The sequence below is a fragment of the Ananas comosus genome, linkage group 22 (genome assembly GCF_001540865.1).
Source record: "Ananas comosus cultivar F153 linkage group 22, ASM154086v1, whole genome shotgun sequence".
NCBI classification, from domain to species: domain Eukaryota; kingdom Viridiplantae; phylum Streptophyta; class Magnoliopsida; order Poales; family Bromeliaceae; genus Ananas; species Ananas comosus.
Genome location: NC_033642.1, coordinates 2,332,449 through 2,347,363, shown reverse-complemented (window position 1 = coordinate 2,347,363; position 14,915 = coordinate 2,332,449). Strand labels below are relative to the sequence as shown.

The 14,915-nt window shown below is 35.2% G+C and overlaps 1 protein-coding gene across 1 annotated transcript in view; it reads right to left on the bottom strand.

Annotated features, from left to right (window-relative positions):
- The window catches only part of LOC109726972 (hexose carrier protein HEX6-like), a 22,145-nt gene extending 7,230 nt beyond the window's left edge, over window positions 1–14,915 (bottom strand). Inside the window, exons 1-2 of the mRNA XM_020256801.1 lie at window positions 14,672–14,915; window positions 12,310–12,635 (exon numbers count right to left, since the gene is read on the bottom strand). Of these exons, the coding sequence (XP_020112390.1) occupies window positions 12,310–12,635; window positions 14,672–14,828 (483 nt within the window). The 5' untranslated portion in view covers window positions 14,829–14,915. The remainder of the gene's footprint in view (window positions 1–12,309; window positions 12,636–14,671) is intronic.

Genomic DNA, 14,915 nt, shown 5'->3' with positions numbered 1-14,915 from the left:
GTGCCACTCTAGCTGTAGCACATTTTATCCTCTTAACCTTTTACACCAAACCACCACCCAATATATTATTATTAGGTTAAAAGATTTAGCCCTATTATATATAGAACTATTACGAATTCCAAGGTGCCACAATAGATATACTTATTGTCTCAAATAGGGTGATAAATTAAAACTAGAATAAAAATTAATACACTCCATATTCGTTCCAATTCAACAAGAAACAGAGTTTATGGTAGGAGACCTTTCCCGCCTTCCTATCTGTCTAGTTTGCATCTCTAGTTGAGCACAACAAAAATACTCAAAAGTATTTGGAAAATATTATTTAATATCTTTTGAAATTATTTTTTAATATATAATGTGGCCGTGCATGAAAAAGACGGTGCATGATTGATATCCCTTTATAGCAAATTAATTAGATGACCGATCAACGTCTTGGTCGTGGTCCTTGACAATGTATCTTTGATAATTGCCAACGGGTTAATTGCATACAGGTTCCTGTAAATATTAACCCTATAGTAAATTACAAATATATTTCTATAAAATTCAACTTTCATGCGTTGTTTCTATAAAAATCCTAATGTTTTCAAATATGTCCCTACAGTTAGAATCTGTTAGAAAATTTTAGTTAACCATAGATTAAATATTTAATCCTAATTAGTTAGTTAATGAAGTGAATTGATATTTTTATTCTTTTTTAATTAACAAACGTTGGAATTTTTTGAGGGACATATTTATAATGACAAAAAGATCATTTCACTTATAAAATAGATAGTGCTTTAACGATAACAAATCAGATGAATATATTTAAAAATATTAAAACTTTTGAAAAGATAACATATAAAAGTTAAACTTTATCTATATTTATAAATACCTGTATTAAATTAATCCATTGCCATAAATTAATCTATTGCCAAACCAGTCCCTGTCCGTACATCTATAGCTTTGCGGAAATTTTGGGATTCGATGTTGACATCTTATCAATAGGGCAGATGCCTACTTTTAGAGATGACAATTCTTTTAGCAAAACCTCATGGTTTTTATTAGTCTGCAAATACTGTTTGGGCACGTGTCGTGTTTTGATTTGTCCGCCTATCGAATTTCTAAGACCGAAAATTTTTTAACTTTGTCTTAAGCATTGATCAGAGAGAAAACGGTTCGATCGAGTTTTCTTTATTACTCGAAACTCTACACTTCAGTAATTAAGAAGCCTGTTGAGTACACTTCGAAGTTGCGTTCTCAAAGCTTGAAACTAAGACCAAACCATAAATGGCTGGCCTTTCAAATCTTTGCGGCTAATCTGGGCTGAGATCGAACGTCTTTTAGGCGTTTTGATAAAACGTTCTAACAGGTGAATTTTTTTTAATGCAGTTGGCGGAGGCGTGCGTAGTGCGATTTAGTTGGATTTGTAGTTAAATTATAATTAGATAAGGATGATAATTTAAATCTACAAGTTTATTTCTCGATTTAAATTTAAAGTAGAGCAGAATTTCTTATTGTATTGGTCTTTCCGTATATTTTAATGTTTCTATATATTATAGTTAAATTATAATTTCTCGATTCAGAAGCCACATCATCGAAATCAACTTGGTAGCACGGAGGTCTCTGTGCTACCGATAGTATAGCAGCCTAACTCTATATATATATATAGAGAGAGAGAGAGAGAGAGTCCGGCTATAGTGCTTGTAAAAGCACAAAATATTTGGTGCTTGTAAATTTTTTACCGCTAGGTCTATGTTTTTAATCATTTTCATCCATTAGATCATACTATTCAACAAACTACCCACTCAATCCTAAGGGGCCCACATCATTCTAACCGCAGGGACTGTAGAGAGCTACGATCTCCAATGTCCCTCCGCCACAGGTCGCTAGAGGAGTGAGTGCCAACATCAAAACGGCCCTACATATAGCGACCCCACTTATAGCAACACTTTTAAAAAGTGTCGGTAATTTAGTCAGCAACATTTTTTTTTTCTTGTACCGACATTTAAAAGTATCGTTATACACTATTTTTATTGTAGTGAATGGTATAGATCATATTCAATAGTGCTGATCGTCGATTTGGAGGCTCCATCGTCAAAAATAAATGGGTGGCAATGGAGCCAGTTTGCTACTAATAGCATTCTACTCAACTCTCTCTAGATACAGAATTAGGCTACTATACAACTAATAGTATCAAGTACTTAGTGTTATTAGGTTTCGGACCATGGATGAAGGGATGTGCGGCTAAGATGATAGTGGTCTCCGGTCAGGATGATAGTAATCCACTAGGGTTGAGTAGGTGGCTAGTTGAATAGTATGATCTAACGGGTGAAAATGGTCAAAGATGTAGATCTAGCGGCGGAAACCTTGATAGCACCAAGAGCTTAATACTATAGTATAGTAGCCGGACTCATATATATATACATACATGCACATGTGATGTGCGGGGAGAGAGTGACTTTAAGTTTGCATGCATCTAGTGCGCCTATACTTATGAGAGAGAAAAGGAGAAGTCTTTTTCTAAAGAGATAAAAGAGACAAAAGAGAATAAGAGAGATTTAGAAAATAGGCTTGGACTGAAATATTCTGTGTTGAAAAAAAGTTAGGTGTAATTCTTTTTTTGATTAGTGAATTTTATTTTATTGATATTTTTTTCGTAAATTTTCTTTCTGCTATAATTGTACTAGCTTTTGCTAAGGTAAACCTGATTTGATGCTTTCATTGTGAAATCCCGAAAGCCAATGTGAGAGATAGCATTAGATCTACAACAATTAGTATCAAAGTGGATTGTGGATTCTCAACAACCAGTATTAGAGTATAAAGTTATTGATCTTTGGAAGAGATCAATGAAGATGGCAACAAAGTTCAAATAGATAAGTTTGATGGTAAAAACAATTTCAGCTATATTAAAATTTAGGCAATCTTGATACAAAAAAAAGTTGGACCAGATGTTGAGCGGCTAGTGGAGGTCATGCACGCGACATCAAAGAAGATAAAGTGGAAGGCACCAAGTATGCTTCACTATTAATTGTTAGCGGATGAAGTTCTTTACAATATAGCCGATGAGTCAAAATCAACAAATTGTGGAAAAAGTTGGAAGATCAAAATGTGCATGACCAAATTCTGAATGAACAAATTGTATCTTAAGGAGTGGCTACACACACTGTGAATGTATGATGTGCCGAGTCTACATAAACACCTAAATGAGTTCACTAAGATGGTGGCCTAGTTGACTAATATTCGAGTCAACCTGGATGATGAGGATAATACGCTATGATGGCAAAAGAGTATCTAGTGACCTTGCTTTATAGTACGGAGACCATAAGTGTAGAGGCAGTCATGGCAGCGCTTATCTCGAACGAGACTTAGGAAGTTTGAATGCAGAGCCGAGTTAGACAAAAGAATTCATTATCTGAGTTGGAGTGCTTCCATTATTGCTAAAAGGATCAGTTTAAGTGCAGTTGCCAAATGCAGAGCGCCTTGAGCACATCCTTGATCAAGCGGGTGGGGCCCCCCTGGAATGCGAAGGAGAGTGAGGAGGGAGGCTAGGAAGGGCCGCTTTGAGACCGTGATGGAGCAGAAGGCCTCTCCATGGCGAAGAGGCTGTAGATGCAATTTTCGCTCAAACAGTATAACTTTAGTCCAAAAAGTGCAATTTTCATTTCAAAGAGTATAATTTTCGTCTCAAATAGTGCAACGTTCGTTTCAAACAGTGTAATTTTTTTGAAACAGTGCAACTTTATCTGAGCAGTTCGATATCGTCTTCTTTTTTCTTCTTGGCCTTTTCTGTAGTAGCAACTATACAAAATGGTCTTTTGAGGAGGAAAAAAATATTTTTTCTTTATTTTTTCTTTTTATATTTTACTTTTTCTACCCTTTACATCTTTTTTCGCTCCTTGGAGAAGCGCGGGCGCGTCTTTGTCCTCACCCTCATGGGCGACAACGAGCACTACCTTGGTCACGACTTCATCGCCTCCGCTTGCTTCGCCCTCACCCACACTAGCTCCGAGTTCTCCTCCTTCAGCACTAGCGTCAGTGGAGGCGGAGGAAGAGGAGGCGGTGCCGCCGTCGTTACTTTCATTGAGGGCCGTGGAGATGATAGAGGAGGCAATGAGGGTTGGAGATAAAAAACAAAGAGCGAGAGAGAAAAAAATAAAGGTATTTTGATCAATTTTCTAAAAATTCAGACTGAATCTGCAGAATCCAAAATAGTGGCCCACTTTTGCAAAATCTCAAAACTAGTAGATTTTTTATGCAAATTGACCAAAAAATCAAACTTCTAAATTTTAATCATAACTAAAAAAAAATCTTCATACTAAATAATTATTAGTGGCTCAAATTAAGAAAAAAAAACACTTCTATAATATACAATTTTCACTTTACCTTCCTATGTTTTAAAAATCTACATTTTGTCTCAAATCCTACCTTAAATCTACATGTTTTCTTTTTTTGATTGGAGCTGAAACTTTATCTCAAATCCTACCCCATCTTCAATTTCTTCACGTCATCCAAGACTACAGACTAAACAAATTTGGTCCCCCTATAAACCATCTTATGTTTGCTGATGATCTGATACTATTTGGTACTACATCTATCGATGAGGCTTCTGCTATCAAGTTAGCTCTAGAGGTCTATTGCTCTATTTCTGGACAGCAAATTAATTACTCCAAATCTGCTATATGGTTTAGCTGCAATGTCAATGAACAACTTAAAAAGGATATTGCTGACACTTTTCAAATTCGATGTATGTGTTACGAGAACAAATACCTAGAAAACCCGCTTCTGGCCCCTCTCTTTAAGGCCTCTACTCATTGTTTTTTTGTTAGTAAGTTTAAATCTAAACTAGCCACATGGAAATCTAAATTCCTCTCACATGCTGGTCGCCTCACATTGATCAAATTTGTACTCTCTTCCATCCCCATCTTTTCTATGTCCAGTACTTTGCTCCCTAACGAGACTATAAAGGAAATCTCCAAACTTATAAGCGACTTTTCTTAGTAGTTTCTTTGTCGTCCTATGTATGCTAGCGGACTTGGAATCAAAGACCCGCTTTATGTCAACAAAGCTCTTATCATGAAGATGGGTTGGCTCATACTTTCTAAATCTTCTACTCTTTGGGCTCAAATCACGAAAGCTAAATATTTTAGCTCGAAATCTTTTTGATCGGCAACAAAATCATAGGCCGCTACAAATCATTGGGGGGCTCTTTTTAATATGAGAGATAAGTTGAGGACATGTATGGTAAATTGCTGGTAGCACTTCTATTCTTATAAAGGAAGATCCCTAGATCCCTGCAACTCCCTCTCTTACTAATATTCAGTTACCAAAAAATACTTTTAAAGTTAGCAATCTAATCAGTACTTGACAATGGGATATTGTTACACTGTATTCAATCTTCGAGCCTTTTTCGATGAATGAAATTATTCGGATAAAACTTCCAATGTGTGTAACCGAAGGACGAGATAAGCTTATTCGAAAATTTTTGGATGCAGGAAGTTTAATTACTAAATTTGCTTACAATTTTCTTGCCAGCTATATCGATAGGCCATCTTATTCTCGAACACATCATATTACGAGGGCACTGGAATGCATCTAGAAATGCCCCTTGATCATCCCTCACATTAAAACTTTTCTTTAGCGAGCATTTGTACGGGCACTGCCTACGAATGTGGCTATCAAAAAAAGAATTCTTGCTTGGGATTTGGTATGTCCTCTATGCAACTTACATAATGAAACTGCTGAACATCTTCTATTATTTTGTGATTTCTCTCGAGCAATTTGGATGGTTTGTCCAGTATGTCACAAATTTGAATCTAAGCCCAATTTCCTTCTTGATTGGGTGCTTTTTTTCCAAGGATTTTTTATATTATCAACACGATAATTTTCTAATCTTTATTATTTGCTGGCATATTTGGAAACGACGGTGTGATGTGATTTTTTGACAACACCAACTTAATATTACCAATGTTATAAGTAAGGCCAAAGAATTATTTGAATCTCTAAATGAGCATCCCAACAATATGAAGCCTCAAATGTGCACATACAACTCCCAAAAGCAGCAGTGCGAATTAACTGTGATATAGAGTATTGGACTGTAGCTTCTTGGAATGTTGGCTTATGTGGGATTGGGATGATCTTTCATGGTACAACTAAGTTCTGCCCCAATAATGTTAGCGAGTTCAATTATGCCAGCTCGACTGCCAAAGGAATATTGAATGTTATCTTACGGGCTCTTCAAATTGTTAGTTCATGGCCAGCTTTTAGTACTACTATTTACACTGTTGCTTGGAATGAGGCTTTTACTATTCTTTCTACTAACACACTGTCAAATTGGGCCCCTCCTCCTCTTATTAACGACTGTAGAAATTTATTGCGGCTGCATCCAAATATTAATTACTATCTCCTATGTTAGAAGAGATCGAAATACAGAAGCTCATAATGTTGCCAATGCAACTTTACAATCATGTTCGTCTACTATCTAACTCTTTTGTTATCTTTGATATAGTTCTAATTTCCTAATAAAACAATCTACCGGTTTTCTCTTAAAAAAAATTTTCTATATTTTGTCTCTTTAAAATTTAGAGTTGTAGTACTAACTTCGGCATTGTTATAAACTGTAGTGTCCCTCGAGTTTAGCTATCGGAATGACTACAGTATCAACGACTAGTCGACACATCTGTGGAGTGTTGGGATGAGTTGGAATCGTTTTGGCATGAAATAGATGCGAAAACAAACTATGCGCACTCAAATAAGCCAAAACTAAAGTTCCGGTAGTTTAGAGCGCCCAGAAGTGGCTTAGGGCGCCCAGAAACAGAGTGATGCTTTGTGTGGGATATTGAAGTCACTTCAAACCCAGTTTAGGGCGCCCGAAAGTTGAGCACGAAAGTTCACTTCGTGAATATTAATCGTGTTGACACGTGTACGTGGCAGGTGAGATCCGCCGGAACCGGATAGCGGAGTAGCGGACCGCTGGGCGGAGAACCCGAAGTGTAGTTTCGTGCAGGCTGGAGAATCTGGGCGCCCACTTCTGGGTTCTGGGTGCCCAAATGTGGGGATTTCAACAGTAGTACAGGTTTACATTCCTTATTCTTGAGGCTTATTGTACCCAACCTGTACCTCTATAAAAACGGGAGAACGTCCCCTGAGAGGTCTTTTCACCTCTTCTTCACAGGGAGCTTGCATTTTTGCACCAAACCCCCTCCACTCATTCAAATTTTCATATTTTGGCATTGAGGACTTAGAATTCTACAGAGTTTCGGCTCGTGTGCGGTGTAGGAGCATCCAATTGCTATGAAATTAACTCGGTTTCATGAATTGTGGACTTAAAGGGGAGTGTGTTGAACCTTTCCAACATCAATTTAAGTAGGTATGTAAGCTCGAATTGCTAGATCCAAATGCCTTGGGAGCTGGATTTTTTATGTTGGATTTGGTTTTCCATCACCCCTCACTGGTTTAGAAGGGATTCCCCACCTGAATTACAGATCTCAAGGTGAGTTTAGCTTAGATTTTAGATAACTAAGCTTATATGCGAATTTTTGAAGGTTTTGAGGGACTTGTTGGATTTTTGAATCCAGATCTTTGTAGAGAGCTAATTCCTGGAATTAGAGGTGCTCTTCCCTCACTTATGAAAGGTTTGAACCCAACATTACTGAATCTTCTCAAAATTGAGCTGAGTTGCATATTTACTTAAGTGCTAAAGTTCTTGATGCAAGTTCTGGGCATCTAGAAATTGGGTCCTGTTAAATATGTCTCGAATTCTAGTACCGCAAGGTTTTCTAACCCTATTCTGTTTTAATTATCCGATTAAGTTAACTTTAGATTATGCCTAATTTATCGAGATATTCCTAATCTTAGTGGGTTTGTATTCCTAATCGTATTAGGATTTAGCCACTATTATAAATATACCCTTTCTGCTATTGATTTAGTGCGGACGATGAGAGAGAGAATATGGATGTATTTTTTGGGATTAGGGTTTTGTGAGAGAGGCATATTTTGTACACCACTTTGATTATAATGAAGATCTCCGCTCCGTCTTCGCCCGTGGACGTAGGCCATTGGCCGAACCATGTAAATATTGTGTGCTTTATTTTTCTTCTCTCTTTCTCAGATTTCTTTTGGTATTTTCGCATCCGACGAACTAGATCTTCTCGGTTTTAGTTCTAACAAACTGGTATTAGAGCCGGAGTGTTTGTTTGGGTGTTTAAGACATCGACGAATTTGAGATCGAGAAGTTTGATCGCTCCAACAATTTCGCTCTACGACAAGTTGTCGTTTTGATGCAACAGAGGTTGCAAAAAGGCGGCATAGTTGGAAAATGAGAAGATTGGCACTTCATAGAATCCCGCGGATTTGCTCATTAAGTTTTTTAGGCAATCAAAGTCAAGTATTCCGTAAACTTGTTCGCATGTGCAGTAGCACTTCAGAAGCTCTTGGGATTTTGGTGGAGAAGACATAGAATTCAAGCCAAGGTGGAGATTGTTAAATTTGTCTCGAATTCTAGTACCTCAAGGTTTTCTAACCTTATTCTGTTTTAATTATCCTATTAAGTTAAGTTTAGATTATGCCTAATTTATCGAAATATTCCTAATCTTAGTGGATTTGTATTCCTAGTTGTATTAGGATTTAACCACTATTATAAATATACCCTTTATTCCTTTAGTTTAGTGCGGAAGATGAGAGAGAGAATATTGGTGTATTTTTTGGGATTAGGATTTTATGAGAGAGGTATATTTTGCACACCACTTTGATTATAATGAAGATCTCCGCTCCGTCTTCACCCGTGGACATAGGCCGTTGGCCGAACCACGTAAATATTGTGTGCTTTATTTTTCTTCTCTTTTTTCTCGGATCTCTTTTGGTATTTTCGCATCCGACGAACTAGATCTTCTCGGTTTTAGTTCTAACAGGTCCGAATTTGTGTGAAGGCTTTTTGGTAATCATTTTGAGCTCAATTTTGGTGAGAAACGTGGGGAACTGCACTTTAGCCTTTTGAAATGAGTTGAGTGAAATTTCACTACATTTAGACTTAGGAATTGTGTTAAATTCCATGTTTAACCCTTGTAGGCTGAAGCTGCGAGCTTGTTGTTCTGGACCCTTGATTTGGGCACCGAGAAGTGCTGCAGAGTGGATCCGAATCTTATTTTTCCGCTGGTTTATTTTCGGTTGAGGTTGGTTTTGTGCGGGGATTCTCCTATCGACTTCTAGCCGTTGTTCGACTAGCATTTAAGATGGGTTGATGTTGTCCGAAGCCTTTAAAATGCCTCCTAAGCATATGAAACCCCAAGATGTATAGTTTTACATATAATCATCATGTTTTATAGCTCAAACTGTAGATTTGTATGTTATAGATGAAATCTAATTTTTGAAATATGCTTAGCTAATTTATGATGATTATTATTTGCTGAACTAGAATTTGATTTAGGAGAAAACTTATTAACCCACACCTGTCACTTTTTGAAAAGTTATCAGATTTAGCTTCAGGAGCTGATTTTTCTTGTGTATCATAGCTGTTAGTGCGTCGTGGATACTTAGACTAGTATAGATTGAGATTACGCTCGTACTGAGGGGCCGAGTTCGCTTTTACAGCAGAGTTAGGCTATTTTGTACTATCGGGTGCCGTCGGGGTTGACAGTGGATCCAGATTCTTACACCTTGTATCAGATTGTGCCGACGGCACGTGAGCCTTGATTGTTAGACCAGTTGAACCCATTTGTATTGATTATAGTCTGTGTGAGCCTGATTGAGCTCGACAGAGATACACTTGCAGACTCGGTTGGGTCGTGCCCACGAGTGCCGCTCCGTGAGTCTTTTCTTACGTTAATGTCGCAGTAGTCCCGTCTGGGCAGTTTTCTTGGACCAGCCACCCTTGTGGGTGGTATGCGTTATATTTTGGGCACAGGCTAGATTGGCCAGTTGGCGGTCCCTTGAGGTTGGGTCAGTTGTGACTGATTTGTGGCTACTGATGCATTTATATGTCTACAGAGAGTATGGTTTGGATAACGATAGTATAGTGGCATTTAGATGTAGAGTTTATTTCAGTTTATTTTACTATCCTTTTACCTATCAGTTTATTACTCATACTATAGACTTAGTGGGTAGCCCGTTGGAGTTGGTGACGGTACCCACTGACGACTAGTCTATTTTGAAGTAGTTCTTACACCCATTGTTGCCAACTTTTCTTGCAAAGCCGTCAGTTGCTGCTGCTGCTTCTGACCAAGATAAGTGAGTCGCAAACTAGATCCCTATCTTTCGCGGTCACCTTACTAAAGAAGTATCCCTACCAGAAATAGTTTTGAATATTGCCATGTACATACAGTGTATTTAGTGTTACTCTCTGAGAGGTGGTTATATCTTAGATGTTGGATGGTCAGAATTATATTTTAGAATCTGTATGTACAGTGGAACTTTTTATTTATATATATTTCAGTTTTAGCAGCTCTGTACTTCTTATAATAGTTATATTCTATTTGTAGGTACAGCTAATGCTTCGTATACACGGGAAATCTCTTTATCTACGGCGGATCTGTTGGCGAGCCCGGGGAACGTGACAATCCGGGATGTGACATAAACTCTTCACTATTTCTTGCATAATTATTTGGTACAACTGGATAATTGCTAACAGACTCATTTTATTCTAAAAAAGACAAAAAAAATGTAAATTATTCAATATTGAGAATCTCTTTTATAAAGTTACCTAAGTTGACCGGAAGTATTTGGGCGTGTTTGGTTCGTTTTTTTTTTTTACCGTGGAATCGGAATCGAAATGGGTAAATTCGTTTGTAGGTGTTTGGTATGTAGGTGTCCCATTTCGATTTCGATTCCTGAGTGGAATGGGAATTTTCCAATCAACTCTTTTTTTAATCCGGCCTAGGAGGCCGGATTGGAAGTTGAATCCGGACGGAATAGATATTTATTCGAATTAAATTTATTTTTCAACTTTTTTAATTAAAAAATAAGTTTAAATTTAGAAATTAAATTTATAATTTTAAATTTTAATTTTAATTTGAATTAAAAATTAAAATTTAATCAAGTATTTTGAATCTCTTATGAATTTGAATTTAAATTAAATTTTAATTTATATACAAATTTTATTTAAAACTTAAATTAAATTTATGGATTCAAATTAAAATTTAAATTGTAATTTTAAGTTTGAATTTGAATAAATCGAAATTTAGTTTTATATTTTGAATTATCCACTCAACTTTAAAGTTTAATTTTTTTTTAAAAAAAAATAGATTTAAAATTTTGACATTATTTCAAAATTTGATGTAAATTTTTAATATTTAATTTTCAATTTAGATTTAAATTAATATATTATAAAGATAAAGTTAGAATATTAATTTGATTACGTCTTTTATATCTATCTGAACCAAACATCGACAATAGAAATGATTTATTTCGATTCTGATTCAGGTAATGAACCAAACAAAATTAGGTAGTAAGTCATTCCGATTCCTATTCCAGCTTATTTCGATTCCGATTTTGATTCCGATTCCGACTTCGAACCAAACGCACCCAAAATATTTATACATTTTAACAATTTTTTATAATATAGTAAATATCTCAATAAGTTTCTCCACTATACCATATAATTATGTATAAAATAGTGACGAAATTATAACCGAGCGAAGTGCTACAATTCTAAATTTTAAGAAAACAAAATATATATTTTTAAAAAGGGATAGGTAAATTTTTTAAAAATGATAATTACCTATATACCCCTTAAAACTTCTGAAATATTTTATATAACCATGTTTTTTTTTTATTTCAATTATATTCCTCATATATTTCTCTGTTATTCAAAAATAATCCTACTGTTAGCACCCGTTAAGTCATCTCATTTAAAATTCGGTTTAAACTTTTATCAGAGTTTAAAAAAAAAAATTAAAATATCTCTTTTGCTCCTAAACTTAAGAATAAATAAGAAAAGTTGATGATGGTAGAATGATATATATTTGAAAGGATGAAAAGTTAAAATACATACTTTGTTTCTCATAACATAATGGCAAATTAGAAAAGTTGGTAACAGTAGAAGGGTATATTTTAAAAGGGTAAAATCACGGAGAAAACGGTTTTTTCTAATCGTTTGTTATCAGAAATTTAACTTTAGAGATATATTCGAAAGAATTTGAACGGTTAAAAAAAAAATTTTTTTAGGGTAAATAAGAAAATCTGAGATTTTTACAGTAAAATAGAAAAGTGAATATTTATAGAAATGTTCTCTATATTTTAACCAAATACTTTACTTGGACACAATTGATGCATGCGTAAATTAAGTTGAGGGAGCAGCAGCAGTGGAGTGTGGATGAGTAGCTGCAAATTACGACTGACCTGGTTCGCGAAGCCGAGGCCGACGCCGAGCAGAAGCCTGCTGAGGATGAGCATGTAGACGTCGATGGCAGCCCCGCCGACCGCCGTGCCTGCGACAAAGGCGGCACCGCCGAGGAGCATCGAGGTGCGGCGGCCGGCTCCCCCAGTTATCCGCGAGGCGAGCAGGGTGGCGACGAGGCCGGCGACGTATAATGACGACGTGAACGCCGTCAGCAGCTGGCTGTCGAACTTGCAGTAGTTGCTGACCTCCCCGGCCTCCTCTTGCATCCTCTTGTATACCGCCGGGAAGAATTTCTTCAGGAATGGCTCCATTGAAGTCACTCCCCCTAATCAAAAAAAAAAAAAAAGAAAAGCTAAATTACATAAAATCTCTTTATAAATACCTAATTTTATTTTTTTACTTTTTCTTTCTAATTTTTAAAAATTTACATTTTACCCTTGCAACATTTCAATTTGTTGCGTTTAGCCACCCTCCATCAGGGTTCCATCATTGTTTCATCCAATTCTTATAATTCATATTGAAAATATACCCTTCAAAATTATATAAATATATTAAAAATTATTGCCGTACTCCTCTGAAAATATTTTTAAAATTTTAAAAAGACAAAATATTGATTTTTGAAAGTAAAACAAAATTAAAAAGACGTGTATTTACAGAAGATTTTCTGTAATTTAGCCAAAACAAAAAAAAAAGAATATAAATATTAATATGGTTTTTTTAAAAAATTTTTGAACGGCCTAAACTTAATAAGCCTTCTTTGGAAGTACGAGCATTTCATTCTGTATATTTCTAGGTCCGACTGCGTGTTTTAGAAGCATGTTGACTCCTATTTTTTGTGCTGAAACTTCTGAATCCATGATTAGTTATATTAGATTTGATATAAAATATTGAAAGTATCTAACAAATAAATTTTGTAATTTTTTATTATCATTTACCTAATAATCGAAGAGCGCAAAATCAATGATTAAAAATAAAAATTTCATTAAAAGTAACGATATAACATTAAAATTTAGATCACAGGTATTGATTTTACTTTATATAATATAAGAAAATTTTTCTATTAAAATTTCACATAAGTTGGATATTCTTATATCGTTAAACTTGCAAATAGTTCATCACTATCATTAAAATTATTGCTTTTGAACCCTTTCGATCACTATATATGTAAATGATATCTAAAAATTGCGAAAATTTATTTTTTAGATCAAATTTAACAGAACCGATCGTCAACTGAAAGTTCTATTATCGAAAATGACTTGATAGCACTGATATCTATGTGCTCCTAATCCAGCATAGCTCTATATTTCTTTGAATTATTTAAAAAGTATATAGCATTAAGTGGATATATAAAATGTGCGATCAAATGTGTCAAACAGATATCATATTCCACCTTCAAATTATTATTTTTATATTATCCTAGCAAACTATAGATACCAAGACTTTAAAGGAGCAAAAATCACATTCATTACTTTCAATCACACAAGCAAATTATTATGGCTCTGTTTGGATGCATGAATTTCTTATTCGACATGTCTTTTTAAATTACTCAAAAAGTACATAATATTTAGTAGATGAAGAGTGTGGTTATATACATAGATTGAATAAAATATTAGGACGCTAAATTATTATTTTTTCAATGAAATAAATCATCTAAGAGATGAAATTTGCTATGCAAAAAATCAAGATGCTTACTTCCAATAAAAAAAAAAAAAAAAAGAATTCTCGTACCAGAGGGGGACTCACCAAATTTGGCTTATTATTCTACTAACTCATGTCTTATTTAAGTTAATTACTTTACGTAATGATTAACCAAACAAGCAGAGAGTGTTGAAACAAATGAATAAAATACTATTTGCCAACAACTCAAGCTAACACAGTTATCAAGTTAGTTCTTAAAATTCTAATTTAAATTCTACTTGTTTAAAAAAATTGTACAGAGTTTATCTGAATTGTAGAGTACTTTGACATGACTATCAAACCTTTCAAAATTTTGATTTTACTACTCAATTTTCAATTTATTTGATCCGAGGTAGTCAACGATACTTGACTTTAAAATTTAAGCTAATCTCTTACTTTAATGAATGAATAATTAAGAGAATTGTTTGAAATATGTTAATTAAATTTGTAACGATAAACGATGTATTTAAATTTTGAAGTCAAAGTGTCGTCCGTCAACTCAAATCAAACAAATCGAAAATTGTGCAATAAAATTAAAATTTTAAAAGATTAGATAGGTTTTTTCAAAATAGTTTATAATTCAGATAAGTTATGTATATCTTTTATCTTTTGAAAAAAAAAAAAGAATGAAACGGAAGCGGACAAACATGCTTCCTTCTATAGTTTGTTATAGATCAGACAAACCGGAAACTCCGATGTCGTAGCCGAAGATGACCCCACCCATGGCGGCGGTGATGCACGAGAGCACGACGAAGGCGGTGATCCTTCCTTCGTACTTCGTTGTGATCCTTCCTTCGTACGTCGGCGTCGTCTCGTGGTTTTTGTGCACTCCGCCGGCCATGGTTAGAGAGCGCGAGGAGAGCAGGCAGGAGAGTCTACAGAAGGGGGGATTTGAAGGAGATGATCTTTCTGCACTGGTGGTTTGGGG